The sequence below is a fragment of the Nomascus leucogenys genome, chromosome 20, assembly GCF_006542625.1.
Source record: "Nomascus leucogenys isolate Asia chromosome 20, Asia_NLE_v1, whole genome shotgun sequence".
Classification (NCBI taxonomy): domain Eukaryota; kingdom Metazoa; phylum Chordata; class Mammalia; order Primates; family Hylobatidae; genus Nomascus; species Nomascus leucogenys.
In genome coordinates this window covers 82,457,614-82,483,680 of record NC_044400.1, presented here as the reverse complement: position 1 = coordinate 82,483,680, position 26,067 = coordinate 82,457,614, and the positions used below count along the sequence as shown (strand labels likewise).

At 58.7% G+C, this 26,067-nt stretch overlaps 1 protein-coding gene and 1 pseudogene across 9 annotated transcripts in view; one reads left to right on the top strand and one right to left on the bottom strand.

Annotated features, from left to right (window-relative positions):
* The window catches only part of CTBP1 (C-terminal binding protein 1), a 35,847-nt gene extending 23,382 nt beyond the window's left edge, over nucleotides 1-12,465 (bottom strand). The window contains exons 1-3 of one of the 8 annotated variants that reach the window (XM_030801139.1): nucleotides 12,251-12,465; nucleotides 4,755-4,949; nucleotides 2,203-2,357 (exon numbers count right to left, since the gene is read on the bottom strand). In XM_030801139.1, the coding sequence (XP_030656999.1) occupies nucleotides 2,203-2,357; nucleotides 4,755-4,761 (162 nt within the window). In that variant the 5' untranslated portion in view covers nucleotides 4,762-4,949; nucleotides 12,251-12,465. Of the gene's footprint in view, nucleotides 1-2,202; nucleotides 2,358-4,754; nucleotides 5,058-5,080; nucleotides 7,210-7,229; nucleotides 11,769-11,995; nucleotides 12,065-12,250 lie in introns of those variants that run through there. The other 7 variants (XM_030801134.1, XM_030801138.1, XM_030801137.1 and 4 more) reach the window with 7 other exon arrangements.
* A 1,026-nt stretch (nucleotides 12,466-13,491) lies between these two features.
* Nucleotides 13,492-15,917, top strand: LOC115831822 (annotated as a pseudogene). Its single transcript, XR_004027311.1, has one exon. The product of XR_004027311.1 is annotated as an uncharacterized LOC115831822 (transcript).
* Nucleotides 15,918-26,067: the final 10,150 nt, after the last annotated feature.

Here is a 26,067-nt window from a genome sequence, read left to right as displayed (position 1 = left end):
AGTTTTCCATCTGTTGGCAAAACTTGTGAGTATTGTTTATGACACTGGAAGTTTTCTACGAGCCTCTTTTTCATTCCTACGTGTATATCTTTAATACGAACCCAGCTTCCCAATGAGAAAACTGTACCTAACAAAGGGCACTGTCAAAACCGAGCTGGTGCCACACACTCCCTCAGGTGTGCACCACGGGCAGTTCACCCGCAGCCCCTCGCATGCGTGTGGACACGCCCATGTGATGGGCCAACGTGCCCATGTGCCGATTCCAGACACCGGCCTGCCGACGGCTCCCCCACCCACACCCCGGGCCACTGTTTCCGTCACGCTAATCCTATCACCTGGGGATGAAGAGATTATACAGTGTGCACCCCTTGAAACCGGCTTTTTCACTCACCATCACGCTGCTGAGATCACCCAGGGTGTGGCAGGGACCCAGAGTTCATGCCTGTTGCTGAGGAGGACACTGAGGGAGGTGGCCGGCATTCGCCTAGCCACTCACCCACTGAAGGGCAGCCGGTAGGGGGTGTCCTTCTGGTTTGGTCTATGGTGAGTTAAGCTGCTAGGGAGCGTGACGTGCTAGGGAGCTGCGTGTGGACGCGCATTCCGAGTCTCCCGGATAAAGGTGTGGCCACTGGGCGTGTGGACGCACATTCCGACTCTCTGGGATAAAGGAGTGTGGCCAGTCGGCTGCATTACAAGCACGCATCTAACCACGTGAGAAACCGTGAAGAATCTTCCAGAGCGAACGCCCCAGCAGACGCTCCCGGCAGACCACGCATATTTTTAACATCAGGTTTTCCTCTGTCCGTTTTGGAAATGCTTTTGCTGTCGTCATCACTTCCAGCCCCTTCCCTCTCCTGTTCTGAAGTTTCTGCAAGAGCGACCCTTCCTCATCTCGCCCTCTCCCACGTTCCCTCCTTCCCTCCTGTCCACGGCTGCCTGGTCAGCTGGTAAACCCGCCCCTCAGTTCCCCGGTTCAGCTTCGGCGTTTCTCAGATCCACATCTCATTTTCTCCCCTAACGACGCCCGGTCCAGGGTCATCGGCTCTTAGTCGGGTGTCTGGCCCAGCCTCCCAGGGGCTGGGCTGGGGTGATCGGCCCTTGGGCAGCATGGAGAGCTCCTGTGGGCGGCACCGCTTCCCTGGCTTCTGCGTTTTGCGCATCTCCTTGACTGCCTGGTTACCTCTGCTTGCATGTGATGGACCCTGCACCAGACGATGATTTGTAGAAATGACCCGAGGCCTGGGCTGACGCTGTCTTCCTCTAAAGGGGCCGTCCCACTTCTTCCTGCCAGGCACCTGGGGCCGGCAGAACGGGGTCCCCGAAAATCCAGATTCAAGGTTTCCCGGACATCAGCAGGCTGGGTGCCGATCGTGTGGAGCGTCAGAGTCCAAGTCACCCTCACTCCAGGTATCACCTTTTGGGCCATGGATATCCCGGCAGGGCCCCACACCCAGCAGGCCAGCGATCAAAGCCAAATTCAGCCTCTCAGCCACTTCTTCCAGAACAGCCAACACCCCAGGCCAGAGTTAGCAAGGCCCGCCCGTTCCTGCAGGTTCTAGGCCTCTCCGGGTTGCAGCCCGGGCCTGGCTCTATTCTGTGAGCTCCTGGGGGCCCACCTTCTTCGTCTGTCTTCAGGGAAAAGCTGCTCTGAATCACTGATCCCCGGCTACAAGTGGAAGCCAGACCAACCTAGTTCTCATCACGGAGGAGCCTGTGGGTCTCCCGAGCAAACGCGAATCAGGAAAGCTGCCCAAAGGCTGCTCACTGCTGGACCACAGCCAGGTCGCGGGCAATGCCGAGACCGCCCATGTGAAGACCGCTGCGCAGCTGGGGCCGGGGGAAGCACCTCACTTCACCCCCGCCACAAAAGCTGGCATCCCGAGGACCTGCTCTCTGGGAAAAAGCTGAAAATGAATCAAGAAGCCTCAGGACAAACCCCGTGTCCACCTCCTGATGGGGCTCAGGGCAAACCCCGTGTCCACCTCCTGATGGGGCTCAGGGCAAACCCCGTGTCCACCTCCTGATGGGGTGCAGGAAAAACCCCATGTCCACCTCCTGACAGCGCAGGATGACTGGGATAGAGGCTGCTCCTGCCCCAGTGGCACCCAGACCTGCTGCGGCCTGGGCTTGCCGTGCTCCCGTCCCTCCCCACTCCCCTCCAGCGTGCGGTTCTGCCAGGCCCAGGCCACCACGTGGTGGTACCTTCTCGTGGATCTCCTGCGTGGACTGCGCGTCGCAGAAGGCCACAGTGGCCACGTCCTTCAGGATGGGCATCTCCACTGTGCAGTCCCGGCCATCCAGCAACGCCACCAGGGGCCGCGGGTGCAGGGGCCCGTTCATGATCGGAGGTCGGACGCCTGCAAGACAGAGGCAAGTGCTCAGTCTCGCACCACTGCGGCCCCGTGGCCACAACCCACTCCGCGCCACCCACTGCACACGGGCCAGCGAGGGCCGACCGCCGGGGGTCTTCTAGTCTACGTGTTGTGATATTTGTAAAAAGTAAATTAAAAATCCACGGGAAAGACACACTCGTGTGTGCCTCAGCTCGCCGACTTGAGTGGACACAGACTGTGGACACCCACTACCATCTCCCGTGGGTGCAGGACCTCCGAGACCCTCCAAGGCCCCTCCGAGACCACCCGAGACCCTCCCAGACTCTGAGATCCTCCCAGATCCTCCGAGACCTTCCACGCCCTCCAAGACCCTCCGAGACCCCCCAAGAAATCTCCAGACCCTCCCAGGCCCTCTGAGACCTCTCAGACCCTCCGAGACCCCAGGGCAGCTCCATGAGGCAGGGGGACAGGAGGGACCCAGGACACTGGAGGACACAGATGGCAGCACGGGGCTTTGGGAACACAGTTGTCCCTTTCCTGCCTGGGCCACTGCGTGGCTGCCCGAAATCCCTGATGGGGTCACCAGTGTTTCATGTAGGACGCCCCCCACCCTCTGCCTGGCATCACTTCCAATTATAGGTGTGAAGGGAAAAGAAACAGAACAAAGGAAGAAAAGGGTTAAAACCTATTAAAGTCCACTCTGCGCCCCTGACCTTCCCAGAAAGAGACGATTAAAGATCATTAACACCCATTCCTTTCGCATATGACGCAACTAAGCTTCTTCGGGGCCAACTGGAGAAATAAGGGCTCCGAGGCATCACAGAAGCACGGCAGCTTCCAGGCACCGCCCGACCGCCCCGTGCCAGGCAAGGAGCACCAGGTGGGGCCACTGTCAGCCCCACGGCAGCTGGGCAGAGGCAGAGCTGGGGCCAGGGCCCAGCCGGTCCACCCCAAAGACCGGCCACAGGAGACCAAGCAGCCCCCAGGACCGTTCGGCCAGCAGGAGGGGAGGCGCAGGACAGAACCGAGGAGCAGAGTGACCCAGCAGGCTCCCCAGTGGCCGCAGCCACAAGCACGCTCGGCCCAGTCTCCCACCCCATCCGCCGCCTCATCCGCCTGCAGGTGAGCAGAGGCCACCGAGCTGCCAGTATCCAGGAAGCAGGGGAGTGCCTCCTGGAACCCACGGCAGAGAAAAGAAACGCCCTGGTGGACAGCCCAGGGGTGCAGTGGGCCTGCAGCACACGCCTGCAGGGGACGGGGCATGGGTCTCCACTGACCACCCCAAAGCCGAGGGCTCCCAGTACGGCTGGGCCCATGCCCCTCCCGCGAGGTCCTCGCGCCCTGGCATCCTCGGAGGAGCCACTGGCCATTCCACCCACTTGCCTTCAAGACAGGAAACCAGATCCCAAGCGTGAGGTCTGCACGGTCAAAACCGAGTCCTGGTTCGCCTTTTCCTTCATTCCCCCTGGACTGGAGCTGCCCACGAGCACCACAGGCAGCCACCCAGTGACACTGCACACGGCCTCCCGCTGCACGCGGCCTCCCTCCCCGCTGTGTGTGGTGGTGATGACTTCTCATGAGCATAAAGGTTTATGTTGCTGTTTCTGAGTGAGTGGATAGACACCTGCTCTCAGTATCCTTTGATTTCCCTTCTGATAAGGAAGGCGTGGACACGCGGGACCGCTGCAGACGGCTCGGCTGCGTCAGAACCGCCTGGGGGCACCGTCGGGTGCTGGGTGGGTGGGAACCGGGTCCCTCCGCTGAACAGTGGGGAGGGGGGAGCAGGTGGAGACACCAGGCCCCATCAGGCTCAGGCACCCAAGGTGCCTCCTCACATCACCCACGAGCTGCCCCCGACCACCGTGCCAGGGTTCTCCTGGACAGCCCACCCTTGCAGGCTTGGGGACACACCCAGGAGGCTTCACAGTCACACGGCCTGTGCTGAAGCAGGCTTTGCAGCACCCCCCCAGCCCAAGGCTGTTTCCGACCGCACGCACTTCCGGGCCAGAGACCACAGACCAACCACAAGGAACAGCTCCGCAGGGGCCGCGGCCCTGCTCCTGGGCCAGCCGGGTGGACACCTGAGATTTCCAGGGTTCCGTGTGGGGCTCCGCCCTCGTGCTGGTGGCCTCCACGTGGAGGCCCTCCATGCCTCTCAGACACTTTCCGACAGAAACAGACAGCAGACGCCATGGACAGGCCTGACCACAGCTGTGCTCTGCCACCAGGAGTGCAGGAAGCCCTCCCTCGAGGGACACCTGTCCTCGCCCAGAGCACACTGGGGGCCGGGTGGCAGCAGTCGGGCCCGACGCCCGCATAGCCCAGGTCCCTCGACTTGATCCGAGGCAGTGCCTCCTCCACACGGTCGCAAAGAGACCGGCCGGCTTCACTCTGCTGCCGCCGCCAGGAACCCCTACCAACCTGACATCTCTTAATATGGGCTCAGCTTCCACGACCATGAATTCGACTTTTCAAAGCTTTTTATCTTCAGGATCCCCAGGCAGAACCGCGTCCTGTCTCGGAGCCTCATCCCACGTCCTTAATTGTCTCGAGCCAAAGCGCTCAGGCTTCTGATCCGCGGCAATCACTGAAGCCTGCGTCGGGGTCAAAGTCTTACTAAAAATCAAACACAAGAGACACATTAAAATGCCATCAAAGGTCCGACCAGAACTCACAGACTCCAGGGAACGCCTCAGAAGTGGACCTCACTGCATCTGCCACACCCGGGGCTGCTGTCTGGGACCTACCTGGACTCGGGGGCCTGCTGCCAGCCAGGGGCCCTGGCTCCTGCCGCACACATGAAGGGCGCTCACCCTGAGGTCGCAGTGCCAGGCCTGAGGCCGGGCCCCTGTGGCCCCTAGGCCAACTCCTGGGAACAGTCCCCCAGGGCTGCGGCCACCCCCACAGGCTCTAGCCGCACCCAGATGTCCCCAGTGTCCAAAAACCAGGGAGCGGAGGGCACAGGGTGTGTGCTGTGGGCAGGGTAACTGCGGAAAGGCTCTGCTTCCTGTTCTGGAAGCTTCTATCTCATGTCACCGATTCCCGGATCTCTGTGACCAGACAAGGACGTGGAACTTCCCAGGAGCCACCGGGAGAAGTGCTGCCGGCTTTCCAGCATCCAGCCTGGCACTGCCTGCCCTGAGCCACGCCGGCTCCACCTCCGACCCTCAGTGCATCCCAGCGACGCTCCCTCGATTCTCGCAAAACCACTGCTCAGCTCTTCCTGACCGCTACGGCCAGAGCCTGGTGGGAAGCTGAGGGCACGAACCCCAATGGCTGAATACACAGGGACAGGGGGCACCTGAGGGGGCCAAGCCTTCCAGGGATGCAGCCCTGCAAGGTGGAGGGTGCTGGGAGTGCACAGATCGCCCAGCCCTTGGGAGGGTGTCACTGAGCTGCCCACACCTGGCCCGTGCTCTGGCATGAAGACACAGCACAGGGGCTGACCCCAACGTGCAGCTGACATCAGGCTGACCAGGACAGGAGCTGGCCACCACCAGCCCGGCAGCGTGGCAGGTGTGGGCTGAGACGACTGCCTGCCAGGCCAGAAGGGGCCACTCAGCCAAGCCTAAGACCCTGGTAGTGTGCCGTGAGGCCGCCCCTGCCAGAGGTCTCGCAGACAAATCTCCGCCCCTCAGTTCCCTCTGCAGGATTCAAGCACACTTGCCGACCGTCTCCAGCTTCCAGAGACACCATCACAGGCGCTGGGGTGCAGCCCCATGCACGCACCTCCCATACAGGGTCCCCAACACCACTCCTCATGGCAGGTGCTGTGTGGGGCTCCCCGATGGAGGGCCCAAGAGCAACACTGGGGAGAGGGATCCCCATCGCCTGCGCCTGGGCCCCCAAGACCTGTGTTGCAGCCTCCTGCCCTGAAGGCCGGATCTCCCCGTGGCACCTGTATCCCACATAAAAACAGAAATTAAAAGGACAGGAGAAAACTGCCTGAATGTCACATTTCACCCACGAGCTAGCCTGGCCAGGGGACAAGGCACCGTGCCACCCACGTCCAGCCAAACCCATCAATGCCAGCCGATACTCATCAATACCAGCCAATACTCATCAATACTGGCCAAACTTATTGATATGGGCCAATACTCATTGATAACGGCTGATACTCACTGATACCGGCTGATACTCATTGATACCGGTCAATACTCATCAATGCTGCCCATGGCGGCCCAGTACCGGCTGCTGCTCGTCAAGCCCGGCCAATACTCAATACTGCCCACAGCAGCATGGCACCAGCCGCTGCTCCTGGAGGCTCATCGATACCCATCAATGCCGCTCAATGCTTATCAATACTGGCCAATACGTGCCCACACCTGTGGCTCTGAGGAGGAAACGGATATGGCAAGGCCACCCTGGCCCTCCTGAAAGGACCCTGCAGTGAGGAGGCCATGAGCTCCCGAGCTGAGGAACCTGCGGCAGGGCTTCCGTGGCCCTGCACTCCCTGGGCTGGCCCTGCCAGACCTGAGAGGCTGCACCCCATGCCACAGGGACCTCCTGCAGCTCCTTGCTCCGAGGCTGCCCCAGTTCAGGACAGACACCTGAGGCCCAGCACCTGGTTCTCCTCCAGGGACCTCCGTCTCAGAAACAGCCCTGGGGCAGGTCTGCGCACCATCTGTACCACCCTGGGGCCACAGTGCACCCACAAAGCAGCCCCCTGCCGGGCCACACCTGCCCCACTGAGAGCCAGCGTCCGAGTCCTGGAGCCCCCACCCAGGGCAATGCTGAAGGCCACGCGCACCTCACGCCAGGGAGCTGGCCGGTCAGGGTCCAGGACTCCGGCTCTTACCTCCCCCACACACTCCGAGGTGAAGGCACACGGCTCCCAGAGGGGCCTGTGCTGTCCAAACCCAGGACCCACACTGCTTTTCCTCATCAAAAACTCACAGCCGCACACGGCTCTCAGCTCAGCGGCACGAAGACAGTCTCCAGGTTCTCACCCTGCAGATGCTTCACCTCATGTTGTAAGGAAGCACTCAACCGACCCAGGAGGGAAGTGAGCGTAGAGCACGTGGGAAGCTTGTGCTAGCTTCCTATTTTCCTGTAAATCTAAGACTGTTCTAAAACAAAAACTCATTTTAAAGCAAATGGGGGTGAGGTGAGGGGCAGCAGCCTCCAGGTTCTCTGGAGGCATCAAGTCCTGGGGGGCTGCACGGTGGTGGCCTGATGACCCCAGAGCCTCCTGGCCACGTCAATGCCCTGTCTCTGGACGCACATCACCAGCTGCTTGCCGGATCCTCCCTCCTGTTGGCCGGTGCCTGCCTACTCGGCCCTGATCCACGTGTGTGCTAGGCTCAGTCCATTCTGGTCTGGAGAGGGACCAGGGTTGCCCCAGGCACACTGGGGGTCACCATGGGCTGGGACCTGCCCCGCTCCAGACAGCCACAGCGGGTCTCTGGGCACTGGGGGGGGGGGGTTCCAGGAAGTCCCAGGGGACACCAAGATGTGCCAGGACCAAGGGGCTGCCCCCGTTCCTTCCCCAGCCTCAGCACCTGGTCCCATCCCCGCCTGCTCAGACCCAGGCTCGGCAGCCACCAACCCTCCATGACCCTCCACCCGCCAGCCCCACTGGGCCAACCAGTCCACTCCCCTCCCTCGCGGCCTCTACCAGGACACTGTGTCCCAAAAGCCCCTCCTCACCAACCCCATCTTCTTCCCCTTCCCCACAGCAGCCCCTAAAGCCGCTGCCCAGGAAGGGCTCCCGACCACCAGAAGGGCACCCTCGGGCTGGGTGGTCTCACCGGCCCTCACCCTGCCCTGTCCCCATAAGCCCTGATTACTCCGGGCTGGAGTGGCCCTCTCGTGACAAAGCTGTCCTGCCGTTGAGTCCCCGGCAGCCATCTGGGCATTGGTGAGATGCCCCCTCTGGCTGTCCAGGCCTGGAGGCCCAAAGACTAGGGCCTGGCTGTGCTGTCCAGCCAGGGGCTGATGTGAACGAAGGCTGTACACAGCCTGACCCGGAGCCTTCTGGTCCTGAGATACAGCCACCTGCCACCCAGAGGAAACTGAGCCACGTCCTGCAATGGCAGAGAAGGCAGGCCCCCAAGAGGGGGCCGCACAGTAGCATGGAGCCACTGGGCTGAGAGCATGCGGCCACCAGAACCTCCCCCAGACAGACATGGCCCCTCACCCACAGGTTGATACAGCTCCTCCGACGACAGCACCCTAGACACTGCCCAAGTCATCCACGAGCTGATACGGCACCTCGGACAGCAGCATCCCTGTGAGCCAGGGAGCCACGGCACTCCACGGGGCCTGCAGGGCCACGTCACAGCTCAGAGAACACAGCGTAGGGGCTGCGATCAAAGGCACGGATTTGCCAGCAAGATTCCTCTCCAGGACATCCATGGAGCCGCACGTTTCCCTGTTTGTTCAGCGAGCAAACGCACATAACCTGTGAGCTCCAGGAACCCCCAGAACGCCACCTTCCTCGCTCCTACCATGCGTGGGTATCAGGGATACACCCTTCCTCCCCTCCCCAACATTCTACACACAACACCACTGGAGAGGCAGCCTCGGATGCCTCTGAGGCTCCTGCCAGCCATGCAGACGGGGCAGCCCAGCAGCCCCCACACCCCAGACGGGCGGCAGGTCAGGGTGGCACGGGAGGGCAGGGTGACACGGACAGCAGGGAAGAGTGGCATGGGAGGGCAGGGTGACACGGGCGGGCAGGATGGCACAAGCAGGTCAGGGTGGCACAGGCGGGCAGGGTGGCACATGTGGGTAGGGTGGCACGGGTGGGCAGGGTGGCATGGGCGGGAAGGGTGGCTTGGGCCACACCAGACCTGGAGAGTTCATGGCGGTGCCGGGGAGGATGCAGAAGGGGCCTGGTCCCAACACCACCCACACCTCTCTCAGGGCCATAGCCCCAACGCCTCCCCATCCAAACCAACTGGGCTTCCCTCAGGGCCATCCTCACTCTCCTTCAACACCATGAGAACTGGCACCACCTGGGGCCGCCCAGAGAGACAACTCAAGGTTAATGTTTGGCTCGACAAAGGGCCACCAAGAGATTTCTGGCTTCACAGGAAAAAAAACGAACATTTCCTCGTGGGAGATACCACGTAGAGTGTGTGGCTGGAGAGGCTTCTGGAAAGGACGGTCAGTGATGCAGGTGGCACCTCATGGGTTACCCCGACCCAGTGCGGGGGACAGCAGTGGGCTCCGGCCACTGCAGCCGACAATGGAGGACCCGAGGGTCCAGACACTCCCGGCACAGAGCTCTTACCCACAACTACCAACATCCAGCGACCACCAGAGGACCCCGACGCTCCGAGCAGCGTTCAACCGCAGAACCCCTACGACACCGCCTGCTGCCTCCACCACCTCCTGGCCACCCCTGGGCCCTAGGCCAGGCCTGCACCGTCAGCACCACCTGGACGGAGCCCTCTCCAGGCCCGAGTGGAGTGAAAAACGTTAAGTCTTTCTACAAGGAGAGTCACCCGGGGTAAACACCTCACAGGGCACACGCCTTTGACTTGGGCACTGCATGGGGAGCACCAGGGCACAGCCGGGCACAAAGCGCTGCCTGAAGAGTTCTCAGCAACACTAGTGGTGCCAGCCGCACGCCTCTTGGCTCAGCGACGCCACCGCCAGCTCAGACCAGGTCACATTCTGGGGGCACTGGCCACAGGAAGTTGAAAGGGCAAGTGACAGAGGAGAAAAACCAGAAAAACTGCCAGGCTGGTGGGGAACCAGGTGCGGCTGGACGGCCACCTCTAAGCCCTGAGGGAAGAGACTGGGCCTCTCGAGCCTGGGGCCCGTTTCCTGGAGAGCATGACTACTTCTGTCCAGGGTTCCTCCAGAAAAAGTTTATTAACAGAGTGACTGTTAACTGTGGCTGTCTGCTGGGTAATGGAACCTTACACTACAAATGTCCGAAGAGTGGGGGCTCCCAGCCCTTGGGGGAGGCAGACAGGACGAGCCAGCATTTCCAATCCCCCCAGGACATGGCTGGGGTCGGCTCTGCGCCAAGCCCACAGGACTGGGCCAAGGCTCATCCCACTCTGATATCAGAGGGACAGGCCCAGCTCACAGTCCTGTGCACCCCGGGCCAAGCCTCCCCTCCCCCCCTGCCATGTTCTCAGGTTAATGACAAGTGTATAGAAGAGAAGATCCTACTCGCTGACATCCCCAACAACACGCCCACCTCTCAGAACTAACAGCTGCCCTGGTCAAGGCTGACAGGAAGAAGTGCATGTTGGGGACATGGCAGACACCACAAAAATGGCCGGGCAGGCGGACGAGGCACCCCCAGGAGTGACCAGTTGCGGCCCCCAGTGCATGACCCTCCCAGAGCTCCGCAGAGGACGCCTGCATGGAAGCAGGTGCTCAAAGATGGGCGACAGAATCACAGAGAGCAAAAGGCGTCTGCGGAGCCAACAGCGCCAACCAGGAGCCAAACCCAGACCCTAGAAAGAGGTGGCCAGGCCTGGGCAGGCAGGGGAGACCTGGGAGGCCGAGTGCTGAGGCCCAGGGCAGAGCCACGCCCTACAAAGTTCCAGGACACAGAAAGGGGGACCCCCAAACCGCAGCTGTCATCCTCAGCTGCAATGGCAAATAGCTACCCCACGGTTCTGCCACAACCCTGCCCCAAGCTGCAGATGGGGACACAGACGCGCAGAGGCCACGCGCTAGAAGCTCAGCGAGGACGGCCGCGGTGCGGGCCCAGCCGCCAGCGCCGTTTTCTTCCCGAGGGATGTGTGCTCCCTGCCGAGCTCCTACAGAAACGGTAGAGAGGCCGGGGACTGGGGAGGGGGAGGGGGGGCTCGGGCTCCACGGAGCACCCTGCGCACCCGCCGCCTCGGCCCTGGCTCCGGGCTCTCTAGCCCCAACTCTAAGGGTTTCACCTCCCCACTCAGGGCACCGGGAAGGGCGCGACCGCCTTCCCTTTTCCCCACTGGAAGAGAATTCTGTCCCGGCAATCACGGAGACCACAGCAAAAGGGATCTGGCCCAGGCCGGGCTTCTAGACATCGGCGCCCTTGGAGGCCGCCAGAGAACGCTCCAGTCTCGGCCCGGGGCTCAGGCGCACGGACTCTGCCTTTGCTGCCGGGTCGAGGGAGAGAGAGGCTCCGCGGAGCGGCCCGGGCCGGCTCAGGACGCGGGCGCTGCAAGATGGCGAAGGTGGTAAGCCCGGCGCCCGCCCGTGCTCCCTGCTTCCGCGGCCGCAGCCCGCAAAGAAGGCACCCCAGGACCTGGGCGGGCCCAGGCAGAGGCAGGTGGGGGCGCTGGGCCGGTCCGGGACCTCGCGGAGTTCGCGGGAACGGAGACCCCGGGGCCTCCCGCGTCACCGCCGGGGGCTGCGCTTTGGGCCCGGTCTGAGGGCGGCGGCCTCCCCCACGGTCAGACCCGGCACCCGCGCCCCGTCCCCTTCCCCCACAGCGCGCGGCCACGGTCGCCGGCGGCCTCCGGCCGGGAAAACGCACGCTCCCGCGAGTGGCCCGGGAGCGCGCACCCCAGGACACCCCGAGCTGCGCACGGCTCACGCCCCACCCCGGCCCCGCAGGCCCAGCCGCGGGGTCATGACCCGGGACGGGGTAGCGGACGGGGATCGGGACTCGGGGTGCCGTCCCGGGTCCCACGGGGCTGGGGGTCGGTGGAGCTGGGGGTCCGGCGGGGCAGCCCAGACGCCCACAGGCCCTTTTGTGTCACCTGCGCGGGCCGCGGACGGGGAGGGCAGACTGCGGCGCTCGCGCACACGCAGCGGCCCGCGCATGCGCAAGACCCTTCCCGCGGTCCCGCCCCCGACCACGGCCACGCGCGGACGCCGGCGCGCACGCGCACTCGCACACAAAGCCGGCGGCCCGCGGGCGCGCGCTCGGTCCGCCCCCGCGACCCCCGCCCGCGCGGCCCCCGCCCCGCCCCGCCCCCGCCCGCGGCCGGAAACGCGCGCGCGCGCGGCCTTACCAAGCGGCAGGCCCTTGTTGAGCAAGTGCGAGCTGCCCATCGAGAGGCGCGAGCGGCCGCGGGCCCCGACCACTCCGGCGCGCTGCGCCGCCGCGAGCCCGGCGCGTGGGGCGGCCTCGGCGCCGTCCGCTGCTCCGCCCGCCCGCCTGCGCCTGGCCGCCGCCGTGCCGAGTCTCCGCCGCGCCGCTGAGCCGCGCTCCGACGACCGCGCGGGCGGGGACACGGCGGCGCGCGCGGGCGGGGCCTCGCGGTTGGTCTCCTGGTTCCCGGCGCGGGCGGCGCACGGACTCACGCGGGCGGCTCAGGGCCCGCCCGGCCGGGACGCGGCTGCGGGGCGGGGCGGGAGCCTGGCGGGAAGCTTGCGGAGGCTGCAGCCCGCCAGAGACCCCGGGCTCGGTGTTCCGCACGTTCTAAACCGCCTGTCCCCGAGGAAGGCCGGCAGGGTCGGGCCGGGCTCAGCGCCGCTGGGGGGAGCGCCGTCCGCCCCGAGGACCCCTGCGGGACGGCGCCGGGCCCGGAAGCCGAGACAGGGCCGCCCACGTCAGCGCCCGGCGCGGGCCCCAACGTAAATGGCGCTTCTCCGCGCCGCGGCCGCCCCACTCCCTTCCCGCTCCGCCGGCCGCCGCCCTCCCGCTTCTCGCCCCGCGGCCTGGCCCGGGCGCCTCCGGGGAGTTTGTCCTTGCGGTCCCGCTGGCCCCTGGGCTGGCCAGGGGCACCGAGGCCGCGGGCCGCCATCGCCCCCACCTGGGCCCTGATTTACCGTCCGAGAGCCGGCGGCACATGGGGCCCCGGGAGGAGAAGCGCGCCCGCTCCAGTGCGTCCCCAGGCGAGGGGGCCCCGACTCCGGGAGGGGCCGCGTCCTGCCCGGCCCGGGAAGTTCAGGGCTGGAGAACCCCCTCCCCGACCCCGTCTCTTTTAACGAGTAGGGTTTGTAGCTAACCAACGTCCTGGCAGCTCAGCTCTGCTTTCCCTTTAAGCATTAATATCAAAGCCCTGCCTGCTGCCGGTGACGCCCCGACCCGGGAGGGCACGAAAGTCCCTTCAGGGAGAGGCCGCACCGGGCCTGCTCACCCAGGGGCTGCCCCTGCAGACTCTCCCAAGGGGCCCAGGGATAGTCCTCGCGCCGCGAGTGGACCCTTCCATCCACCCCATGGAGAGGGCCTCTGCGCGTGGCTACTCAGCCCTCTGGAATGCTCAGATAGTTGCATAATTTCAGAAACCACGGCATGGAGACGGAATGATGCAGACTGCTATCCGCGAGACACCTGCTGTAGTTTCGCTGTGGTTCGTGAGGACGCATCCTGGGCTGCCCTGAGAAGCCCACGTCTCCCCTTCGAGGCCTGGGAAGACCTCCGACCCCGCTGACAATGCTGGGCCCTCAGCCAGACCTGCCCTGCGTGCCACGTTCTGTTCTAAGATCGGGCTGCCGAGCTGTGGCCTGGAGGAAACCTGGCAGGTGTCACCAGAGCTTTGGGGAGGGTGGGGCCCTGTCGGGGAAGCCCAGTGGGAGTCATGAAGGAGGGAACACGTGTGGAGCCCTTGTAGGGGGAGGGGCAGCCCTGCAGAGATCTGAGAGAAAATTCCAGAAAAATGAGCAGTAACCTCCAAGGCCAGGCATCGGTGTAGGGGACAAGGGGTTGCAGCTGGAGGGGCCTAGGTGAGGCTGCCGGGAAGGGACGACGTGCTTCGTGGAGTGCACAGGCAGGGACCTCACTGGACTTTCCTGTCTGCTCGGCATGAACAGGCCGCCCAGGAGAAGGCAGCAGGTGGCCGGGCGCTGGGACGTGCCACCCCCCTTCCCCAGGGGAGCTGGGGTCAGACGAGTCCCAGGCACTCCATCCTCTGCAGCAAGTCGGGTTGTGATTTACTAGGGGGTGGTGAATAAAATGGAGAGGCTTCTGGGGAGAAATTCCTGGCTCCCGCATGGACTTACAGAGCTCAACAGGCAGCCACGTGGCTGAGTGTCCAGCAAACATCACATAAGGCTTTGGGTCCTGCAGGTGGGGCTGCCATGAGCAGCAAGCTCAGCCCGGAAGAGCAGTTCCTCTCCAGGATCCACTTCCTGTGCACTTTTATGTGCAGTGTAGCTGGATGGAGTAGAGCTCCCCGGAATTCCACAGGCAACTGAGAACGGAGAGGGATGCAGGCCAGCCAGGGATCCAGCGTCTTCCCCATCACCACTCTCCATGGCCTCCGTCTGCACACAGTGTCCTTCTGCACAACTTGTCGGCGTGTTATCACGACTTATATTTGGCCCCGGCCCGTCTGTCCCACTGTCCTGGCTTGTTCCAAGCGCTGCCGTCTCCAGCGGTGGTTCTGGCTGCAGAGCTGTCTGCTCCCCACGTTGGGCAACTCCAGCCAAGATTCCTACACCCAAATGTGACCGTATTGCTCACAAAGAAGCCTCAGCTTTGCGTGCGCCCGGCCGTGTGCACAGCTTGTCCCAACTCCTGCGGGCACCACCTGCCTCTCCCACCTCCAGTGTTTCCCCTGTGATGAGCAGATGACCACCGCCCTCCAGGGTCAGTGTTTGGCTGTTCGTGTGCCTGCCCACCCACCTCCCTGTGCCTGGGCCTGCCATGTGCCTGCACACAGGAGGGGCTCACTGTGTTTGCCCTACACGGATGGGCTGTCCTGGGAGCTACTGGACAGCCACCTTGGTGGGGGTGCCAGAGGCATGGGCACTAGGTCTCCCCGGCCAGCCTCTGTTCCCACATGGGCTATTTTTGTCCATCGCGTGGGACAACCTAGTATTGGGGGAAAACTGAGTCCACTCTAAACAAGCATCGGCGTTTTGGATGGACGAATGCTGCTTCATGCGACTCCACGTCAATGGACTATTTTATTCGACTCGGGTATTTATGAGTGTCTCCTCTGTGCCAGCCACGTGTGAAAGAAAAACTCCAAGTTACTTAACACCAGGACAAACCAGGTAGATCACTGCGTCCGGTTCCTCCTCTTTCTGCCGACTCTCCCGGGCAACCGTTCTGATTCCTGGCACGGAGTCGGGGGCGAGCTCGTTAGTACCCAGAGCGCCTGGTGTGCAGCCAAAGGCCCCCATTTTATTGGTCGGTGTGTTCAGTATCACGCTGAAGACAAGGGCCACCCTATTACTTCACACACCTCAAATACAAAAAGTGCCTGGGAACGTTGATGAGGTATTAAAGGTGTTGTCAGTCATGTACACACAGAAAAAAAACAGTCATTTTTATTTTTATTTTTTGAGACAGAGTTTTGCTCTTGTTGCCCAGGCTGGAGTGCAATGGTGCAATTTCAGCTCACTGTAATCTCTGCCTCCCGGGTTCAAGCCATTCTCCTGTCTCAGCCTCCCGAGTAGCTGGAATTGCAGACACCCATCACCACGCCAAGCTAATTCTGTATATTTTTAGTAGAGATGGGGTTTCACCATGTTGGTCAGGCTGGTCTCGAACTCCTGACCTCAGGTGATCCACCCGCGTCAGCCTCCCAAAGTGCTGAGATTACAGGCTTGAGCCACTGTGCCCAGCCAAAAACAACCAAGAATTTTTTAACAATAAAATGACCAGCAAGTAAACTTGAAACAAAAATGGACAAATATCTAAAATATTTTTAAATGTATGTATTTTAATTGGCAAGTAATAATTGTATATATTGTTTACAACTTGTTTTAAAATATGTATACATTGTGGAATGGCTAAATCAAGTTAATTAACATGCATTAACTCACATACTTTTTGTTTTTTGGTGTGGTGAGGACACTTAGCATCTACTCTCTTAGCAATTTTGCAGTCACCATGTCCTACTATAGAGCCCTAAAACATATTCCTCCAGTGTAACTGAAATGTTGTATCCCTTGACCAAGATCACTGCCCAGCCCCAGATAAATACCATTCTACCCTCTGCTTCTGTGAGTTCAGCTTTTCTAGATTTCACCTGTAAGTGAGATCATGCAGCATTTGTCTTCCTGTGCCTGGTTTTTTCACATAACGCCCTTCTTGTTCATCCAGATTGTCATATATGGTAGTATTGTCTTCCTTTTTAAGGCTGACTGGTGTACCATTGTGTATATACACCACATTGTCTACCTAAAGTATTTTTTAATACAGTCGCTGAAAACTGCCATATAACTTGTATAACTGCTGTAAGGCTTGGTTTTCAGCCATAAGATGGGAAGAGAAATAACATCTACCCTGCAGGATGACTGCAAGCTGTAAAATGCCACAAAGCCCAGGGGAGCTCAGAACCACCGCAGCAGGACAGGTCCTCTGGAAGCAGACAGACCTGCCTTGTTACTTTAGCCCTCCAGAGTCCAGTTTAGCCAGTGATGAAATGGGTACAAAAGAACATCTTTCGTGTAGGATTGCAAAATGATACAGAGGATGTCTTCATCCATTCTGTGCTGCTATAGCAGACTCCTACAGACTGGGTAACTGATAGTTTACAGAAGCTTATTGGCTTATGGTTCTGGAGGCTGGGAAGTCCAACCTCAAGGGGCTGCATCTGGTGAGGGCCTCCTTGTTGCATCATCACATCGCAGAATAGCAGAAGGGCAAAGAGAGAGAGAAAGAAAAGGGTGCTGAACCCACCCTTTTATAAGAAGCCCACTCCCATGATAACAGCTCCAGCCCATTCAGGAGGGCAAAGCCCTTGTGGCTGAATCGCCTCTCAAAGGTTCCACCTCTTAAGATCGTCACAATGACAATCAAACTTCATGAATTTTGGAGGGGACAATTATTCAAACCAGAGCAGAGGGGGATGGCAAATGTTCTGAAAACAAGCCTAGAAACTGATCTTAGAAATAGTGCGAAAGTAGATTTCCACTTCTGTCTCTACCTGTGATGGTCTAACCCCAAAAGCCTCCCAGAACAGAATTTGTGAGCACAAGATAGAAACAACAAACTTGATGCAGAGCTGAGCTCACAAGGAGGTCAGGGATGTGACAGGAACCAGAGATAAACAGAAGGCTGAAAACCAGGTCTTAAAGTGTGAGAGCCAAAGGGCAGCAGCCCAGGAGAGTGTTGGTCTGGAGCCTCGGGGTTTAAGTCTCCACACTCACATGGGAAAGGAGACGAGGCCTCCCTGGATCCATGTGAATCAGGAACTGGAACAAGGGCACTCAAAGGGCTACACCGTCAGGAGAGATGTGAACGAGTGTGCCCACAGGAACAGGAAGACAACAGGATGGCTTTGTGTTTGCCTGCCTGTTGCGGTTCTGTGAGACAGAAACAGTTTTGTTGACAATTGGTAATCAGGACTCAGAGCCTCGTTAGACTTCAGGTATTGAATTTTTCTTTTTTGAGACAGGGTCTAGCTGTGTTGCCCAGGCTAGTCTTGAACTCCTGGGCCCAAGCTTTCTCTTCCTCATGCTCCCCACTTTGCTGTGAGGTCTTTAAAATTGTTACTTCTCATCTCTGCTCCCATTCCCAACTTGTAGGTTTTGCTCAGATAGCTTTCCACTTTTCCTCTCGGATTGTTATTAGGCATCTGTTGCAGCACATTGACATCCATCTTTGTAAGAGTCCCGTGGAGCACACCTGTCACCAGGAGGGAATGGGGCATGGGACTCTGGAGCCAGATGCTGGGTTTGACTCTAAAACCTCCAATTACCAGCTGGGTGACTGTGAGCAGAAGCTCATCTTCTCTGGGCCTGCTTTTCCTGTCTTGGAAATAGAGATTATGGTGGCAAGTGCCCTCCTCATGAGTAGTTGGAGATTAAGAGAAATGATGTAAAAGGGAGATTATGATATGCCTTCCCCATGAGTGGTTGGGTGAAGTGGGTTGACAGAAAATGGATGACAACCCCTTGTCGTGTTTGCAAGAGAGAAGTGGAATGATGAAACATGGAGATTATGATAATCCTTCTCTGTGGATTTCAAGAGCCAGAAGAATATTGATTGGAATTGAGATGATGATATGTCTTCCTCATGGGCAGTTGGGAGAGTAAAATCGGTCATAGAAAATGGAGATTATGACAATTATCCAGGGAGTCAAGTGGGTTCTGGGAAATGAGAATATTACAATAGCTCCCTCATTGTAATGGGAGAATGAAGATGAGTTGAGGTCACGCTGAGATTATGATAGGCCTCCTCCGTGCGTGTTCCGGTGGAAGTCACGGGTCGATGCATAATTGAAATTTCTTTCCTGTGTGTGGTTGGTGGGCTGAACTAGATCAATGGGATGATGAGATTATGATAGTGCTGTCCGCTTGGAAGGTTGGGAAGGTGAAATGGGTTGATGGAAAATGGAGATTATGACAACATGGGCATTTGAAATGGGTTGATTGGAGGTGAAAATTAGTACACTCCTTCCTTTCATGTGATGGAGAAGTTATTATAGTGGGTTGATGGAACATTGAGACAATGCCATATCTTTTTTTGTGGTTGGTAGAGTCAGGCAGGTTCGTGGACTAAGGAGATGGTGCCATGCCTTTCTGCAGGTTGCTGGGAGGATGAAGAGGGTTGAGAGAATGTGGGTTGGGAGATTAGTACGATGCCTCCCTTTCACGTAGCCGGAGGGTAAAGTGAGTTGATGAGATGATGAGGATTATGACCTGACTATCTCCTGTGGGTGCTAAGAGGATGAAAAGGGTTGAGAGAATGCGGAGACTGGACAATGGCCGTAGCTACACAGTTTCTTGGCATTTTCTTTACCTCTTTTCTCACAGTCTCACTTTGGCTGCTACAGCTCCTAACATTGAATATTCACCCTGCCAGGCCGTATGCAAAGAGTGGTGCCTGATTCCCACCCTTTGCCTTTTTTTGGTTAAAGAGATACAACTTTCCCAGATATCACCTGCCTCCTACAGCAGACATCTCCTCAGGCCCTACTGGCCAGAACCGTGTCAACCCCCGCCCCCCGACCCCCAACAGTCCTAGCAAAGGGGAAGGGGAGGCTCATCACAGGCTTCCTTCAGTCCCGGCGTATTCCCCGAGGACAGACTGACTTCCTCAGAGCCCATCGTATCAGGAGACTGGAACAATTTACATTTCCATTTATTAGTAGTATCGTTATTCTGTGTGGAAGAAACAGGCTGCTGCTGGGAATACCAATAACGTTTGCAACAGAGAGCGAGGAGGTCAAGGAGCAAACGTCTAGGCACAGAACGGATCGTCTTCGTGGCTGTAGAAATCACAGTGACGCCGGCGCCACTAGCAAGAGGGGCTGAAGTCTTGGCTGCTGACTGCTGCCATAGGAGGGGACAGACAACAGCGCGGGACGCGGGGCGGGTGCCGTTTAGGAGCTAGCTACGTCCACGTTCTCAGGCAGGCAGCCCACTCCCCCATTGCCTGGCCCCTGGTGCAGAACCTTCCTCCTCCTGGAGTTTGATCTCCTCTGTCCTGGCCCAGGCACTGGAATCCCACCCACGTGGCACCTGGTCTTCCTTTTGGTGAGGTCCCCACTCCTCAGACCCAGGGGTCTTGACCTTCAGAAGCTCCAGCAGCGGAGGAAATGGTTGGAGCATAAGGCTCTCAGCCAGGGTCAGGGTCACCTTGGAAATCCCAGGGCAGAGCTTTGTGAGGGGCGGGGCTCCAAGCTGGGACCTGCACTGGGAGACTAAGGAGCCCACTCCTCCTTGCGCTGCCCCGCACCCTCGGCCCCTGACCGGGGCCTCTCACCTGAGCTCTGCTGTCCGCCCTCACGTCCACAAACACCTTTACCCCTCCTGGGTGGTACCGTGGGCCCCATGTCCGGGACCCCTGCCCAGCTGCAGACCTGCCATCCAAGGTCTCTGTGTGGACTCTGTGCTCGGCAAAGAGCCCCTGTTGACCCAGAGTGAGGCCCACCTGCTTTCAGACACTATCCAAGCCCTCCCTGTCCCACCTGCACCGTAGCCCAGAGCCTCCAGCCCATTCCCCCTGCAGACCCTGCATCTACCTCCTCGGAGCCCCGCACAAAGTCCCACGGGCTGGGGCCCTGCTGCGTATCCTAAGTCCCTGGGTCCACCTTGGACTCCCCACTCAACAAAGGGCAACTGTCGCCGAACATGGAGAGCCCCCTGGACCGCTTCCCACCGTCGGAACCTCCGTCCCAGTTCTCTGCATTTGACTCGCTGGTCAGCTGAGGGCCACCACCCATCCACAGCTCAGGACCGGCAGCCTCCTGCCCACCTGTGGACTCTAAAGCCATGGTTTTTGAACAGGGGCCCCTGGCTCAGCAGAGTGGCCTTGACCCACATTTGTCATCCTCTGGAGTCCCACCCACCTGCCCACCTGGCATCCAGCACCACAGTTTCACCTGCAGTTCCCCGTGACCTTATCTGCCTGTGGACAGCGCCTCTGCAAAGACCAGAGGACCCAGCTGGAAGTGGCTGCTGCCTGGTGGATGAGAAAGGCCTCCCAGCAGTCCCCAGGTGCCCACCACACTGTTCTCCAGCAACGCGAGCACAGGCATTGCAGAGCGTGGATGGCGACCTCGGGAACCATCCATCGCCTCCCAGCATCCCTGACCCTGGCCCTGGCCTTACTCCAGCTCTTGGTGATGCCCCAGCAGCTGGCACATGGTCCTTCTGGTGCCACCACAGTACAAACACAATTATAATACAATAAATGGAGGGCTAAGAAACAGGGTCGGAAGACAACAGAAGCCTGGTATGTGGAGCCAAAAGTGGAGCATCGTTACCCTGAAGCAGAAAGTCTGAGACCCCAGCCCAGGTGGAAACATGTCTTTCCGTGGAGGGCCCAGGTCAGGGTTTACCTGTGAATGAAGAGGGGGCCGTCCTTATGTGAGGCGGGCACAGAAACGTCAGCCACTCAGGGCCCAGTGCAGAGGCCTCACCAGTGGTTAGTGCTCCCTGGAGCTCAGCTCCCATCGGGGCCCACAGCACTGGGGTGCCACTGAGGCCAAGGTGACTGAGGCCGGCCGAGGCCCAGGACCAGCTCTGCCTGCTGTTCTGGTGTGTCCTTTGGGCTGCCTCCTTCTCTGGGTAGTCCTTGTTCAGCGTGAGACAGGAATGCCTTGCCATGAAGACACCGATCCAAAGTTGGAAGAGTTGTCTAAAGGAATGAAACAGCCAGATAAGATTTCATTAGGATTTGGTGAAAAACTGAGATTTATAAAAGCAACTTTTATCACAGCCAGGAAAACCAATGCAAGCCTCTTCAAGAGGTGTCTGAGCTAAAGGATTTGTGAGAACGTTGGAAGAAAAAAATCCAAGGTTGAAAGATCTGCCTGTTAACAGGAGCCCCCAGGAGGGACAGGATTTAAGGAGCGTGCTGGCCACGTGGCAAGATGGTCAGCAGAATCGTGAGCAAGCCCAGGAGGACACCCCAGCCCCGGCAGAGCTGTGCTGAGCGAAGGGACACCCTTGGCCAAGCTCCGCCAGGCTAAGGCAGATATGTAAGACTGGAGAGGGAGGTGGAGGTGAGGCAGTGGTGTGAGTGCCACGCGGGGTTCTGTGAGCTGCAGCTCTCATCCTACAAAATCAGAGAGAACTGGAAGCTTCTGTCTCCCAGCCAACATCTTCATGATATGCAGGGGGCAAGATCCCTGCTCGTGCCCATCCCCAGGAGGGCATGGAAGTGGAGCGGGGGCAGGCAATGGGCCCTTCTGGATTCGAGGTGGCTTTGAACTTCTTGGTGTATGGAAGAGTTTAAATAAGCACTTCTGGGGAATCACAAGCATCCGCAGGTGGTTTTCACTTGTGGCGAGCATGTCTAAGGTGACCCTCAGAACAGTGTCTCGAGGTGGGTAGGAAACTCCAGGGCTGTATCCATTGCTGAACCGCAAGCTAACACAGCACAGACTGCCCACCCTACACGCCTGTCACCCAACTACGCGTCCAACTCTGCTGAACCCCGAGCTAACACAGCACAGGCTGCCTGCCGCTGCCCTAGACGCTTCTCACCCAGCTAGACTTGCGTCAAACTCCAAGCAGGCTGGTGAGACAGCGCTGCTACAGTACAGGGTACAGGAGCCAAGGGGACGGCGCACAGGGACTTCTGCGTAACCATTTGTGGCCTGGGACCCCAGAGCTAGTGTCTGGCAATGTTTGGGTTTAGACCGAGAGGTGATGGCTCCAGTCCTGCCCACTTTGCCCCATCCTCTGGGTCCCGTGCCTCCCCTGGGCCTTTGGACTCCTGCCAGGCCTGGCAGCAGATGCATCACACTGTCGGGTTCCTAAGTGCCACAGGCCTGGGATCAGCAGGTGTGAGTAACGCCAGCAGTGTCCCTGGAAAGCAATCCCCGGGGCTGGGTGAGGCAGGAGGAGTGTGGCAGGTGGGGAAGCTGGATAGAGGTGGCCAGGATGGGAGCTGTGCTCTGTGGGCCGTGAGAAGGGTGGAAGGACTTGGGGGCAGGGAGATTTTGGGTTTGTCTTCATAAGGGTCACTCTGGCTGCTCTCACAGGGGGATTGAAGAAGCAAGGCAGGGAGACACAGTGGCGTTCATGGTCACAGGGGAAGGGCTGCTTTCCAGTGGTAGGGCTGAGACGCGGTGAGGAAGAAGCCTGGGGTGGCGGGTGGCTTGCACTGACTCTGGGCTGCTGTCCTACCTAAGCTCCAGGGAGGACGGGGTTTCTGAGGAGACCTAGGGAACAGGACACGCCCATGGAACCCCCCGGTGGAGGTGGATAGCCGATGAGCCTGGGGCCCAGAGGCAGCACTTGAAGTCACAGGAGCTAAAAGCAACAGTGGGTAAGCCAAGGAGAGGGGTCAGAGAAGCTTGGCCTGGGTCAGAGTGTGCCTTCCAGGGAGGTGAGTGAACCCGAGGGCAACCTGGCAGGAGGAGGGATGAGTAGGGTCTGGAGTAGAGACAATGGGGCTGGCAGGGCAGAGTTCGGGCAACACGGACCTGCCTGGGGAGAAGCGGCTTGAAGCCGATGTGGACGGGTGCACATCCAGTGAACCACAGTGTCAGGGCGTGATCACCGGGGTGGGGAACATGAGGACCAGGAGGAGGGGCTGTTTGGGCAGGGAATTGGGTGCAGGGACCTTGGGCGCAGGTCTGAGGAGGGGGACACGGGCGACCCCTTCCTCTTCTCACACCGGGACCCCGGGGTGTCGCTCGTGGAGGATGGGGGATGGGGTTGTTTCTTCATCCATGCATCTTTTCAGGGATGGTCCATTGTTTCCAGGTGTTTTCGTTTTGTGTTATTTCAAAGACATCTGCGAACATTTGCACGTAGGTTTTTATGTGAATGTAAGTTTTTGATTCTCTGGAACAAGTGTTCAGCTGTGTGATTGCTGGGTTGTGAAGTAAGCGAATGTTTCACTTTTTAAGGACCCATCAGACTGTCTCGCCCGCGTGACTGGACCAGCTCACCTTCTCACCAGTGATATGTGAGAGCTGCATTCTTGCCAACATTTGGTGTTGTCACTATTTTTAATGTTATCCGTTTTAGCTGTTCTAATAGGTAGGTAGTGATCTCTCTCATTCGGGCTTTCCTTTGCATTTCCTGTGTGACTAGCACCGTTGGATGTCTTTTCATGCGCTTATTTGCCATCTGTATCCAGCTGTCTCTCAGTATCCATGGGGATTGGCTTCAGGGCGCTCCTCAGATACCAAAATCCCCGGATGCTCAAGTCCGTGATATAAAATGACACAGCATTTGCACATAACAAAGTATTCTCCCATGTACTTTAAACCACCTTAGATTATTTATAATATGAATAAATAATAGGGAGCCAGGAGGCCTTTACTGGAGACATTTACAAACAGATGTTGTGAAGATAGCAATTGTGTGGCTTGAGTCGATTCCACCTCTACAGCTAACCATAGGAACTAATTATAGTTTGTGTTACTAAATAATTTTAAGGGAAAATCGAATGCTATTTTCTTGCCAACAAAACAGTCAGCGCCCAAGCCCAGGAGTTTGAGACCAGCCTGGGCAATGTGGTGAAACCCTGTCTCTGCAAAAAAAACTTTAAAAATTAGCTAGGCATGATGGCATATGCCTGTAGTCCCAGCTACTCAGGAGGCTGAAGTGAGAGGATTGGTTGAGCCCGGGAGGTAGAGGCTGCAGTGAGCTGTGATCGTGCCACTGCACTATAGCCTGAGTGACAGAGCAAGACTGTCTCAAAAAAAAAAAAAAAAAAAAACCAACAGAACAGTGAACTGTGTAAAATCTTCTCACCTGATGTGAGGTACATGTTTCATTCATTCCAGAATTAAGTTTTTCAGCAGGTGTTAACCACCTCTTACGAGATGTGTGGATCAAAATAACGACAAGGGCAACTCCAGCGCAGAAAACTGATCTGGCTGGGCAAGAGGAAGTGCTGTGTCCTGCAGCTCGGGGCAGAGTCACCCCCTCGACCTTGAGGGGGTTACCTTTAAGTAGCAGAGCCCTGCTGTCCATCAGTGGAGATAAGAAGGGCCCCAGGATGTGGACCCCTTGCAGCATGTGATGTGAGCTGGCTATGATAGTGCGTCCCTGAGCCAGAGGTCAGGTCCTCCCACACAGTGGCCATGCAGGAAGCACCCAGCACCACCCGTCTTCTGGGCTGCTCTTCTCTGGGCGCCCCTGGCCCACTCACACAAGGGAACCACGTGTGCCCCACAGCTCATTCCTGGCATAGCTGATTAGTCCAGATGGACAGCCGACCCACGCTGGGCAAGACTTTGGAGCCTAAGATTTTGGAAGTTTGAACCAAGAGACGCGGAACATAGCAGCTGTTGAATGCTATACTACAACAAAAAGTATATTTGGTCTTGGTCCCTGGTTCAGTCCCCGAGTGTCTAGAACCCTTGCGATTTCCTGAGTGTAGGAGTGTCTGCTTTCTTCATGAGGAGCCCCTTCCCACCACACCTGAGTTTATGTTAATGAGGTGACTCTGGGTGGGGCCTCCAGATATCACTAGAAAGACCCAGAGATTCGTTGGCAGGAATTCTCAGCCCCTCTCCCACTCCACCTTCACCTCTCGGGATAAGGGGGGCTGGGGATTGAGATACGAAAATGTGTGAATAATGAGATTCAGGAGAGCCTCCTGGCTGGTGGATGCCCTGAAGTGCTGAGCGGTTGCCACACGGAGAAGGCTTGGGAGCTCCTCGCTCCACCATGCCCGACGCACTCCCGTTAGCTGTTCCTGAGCTGTGTCCTTCATAATAAGCTGGGAAGCAATAAGTGTTTCCTGAGCTCTGTGAGTCATTCTAGCAAATTATTGAACCTGAGGAAGGGTTCGTGGGAGCCCCAAATGTGTCATCTGCCTTGTGGGTGGCCCGGGCACCCCATGTGCAGCCGTCACCTGGAGTGGGAACAGCCTCGTGGAACGGAGACCTTGGCCTGTGGGGTCTGTGCTAACTCTGCGGGTGAGTGTGAATGGGGTTGGATTGTAGGATACTGAGTTGGTGTCAGAGTCTGACAATTGGACAATTTCAAGTTACGTAAACCAAAAATAAAATTCTAAGCTCCCCCAACTGACTGAATGGAACCCCTTACCCCCACCTTCAGCCAAGGGGGTTTCAAAGACACTTGAGAAATTAGTTCAGGACACGATGGCGACGCAGGACTTTTCTTGGTCATTTGTCAGCCAGAGACCCCCAGCCAGTGACACCCTTGCCCAGGCCTTGCTCAGGCCCAGGTTTGCCACAGGAGATGCCCATTCACTTGGCCTGTCAGGTCATGCCAGGCCCACACTCCGGTGTTTGCGGCTGTTGCGACTGTGCACTCAGCCCCCACTGGGAGGGGGTGTGTGAGCGAGTGAGTGCAGGGTCCAGCCAACGGTTCCAAGTGACAGCACAGAAGCAGGCTCCGTGCAGGGCTTGTGGCTGGACCAGGCATGTTGCAAGCCACTCCCATGGTGGACTCCGGCGTCCAGACAAGGGGAACATAGTGGCACCCAGGTAGGGGTGCTGTGATCCTGAAGCCCCAGAGGGGTGTTACAGCATGCTAATTAGCTCTTTTA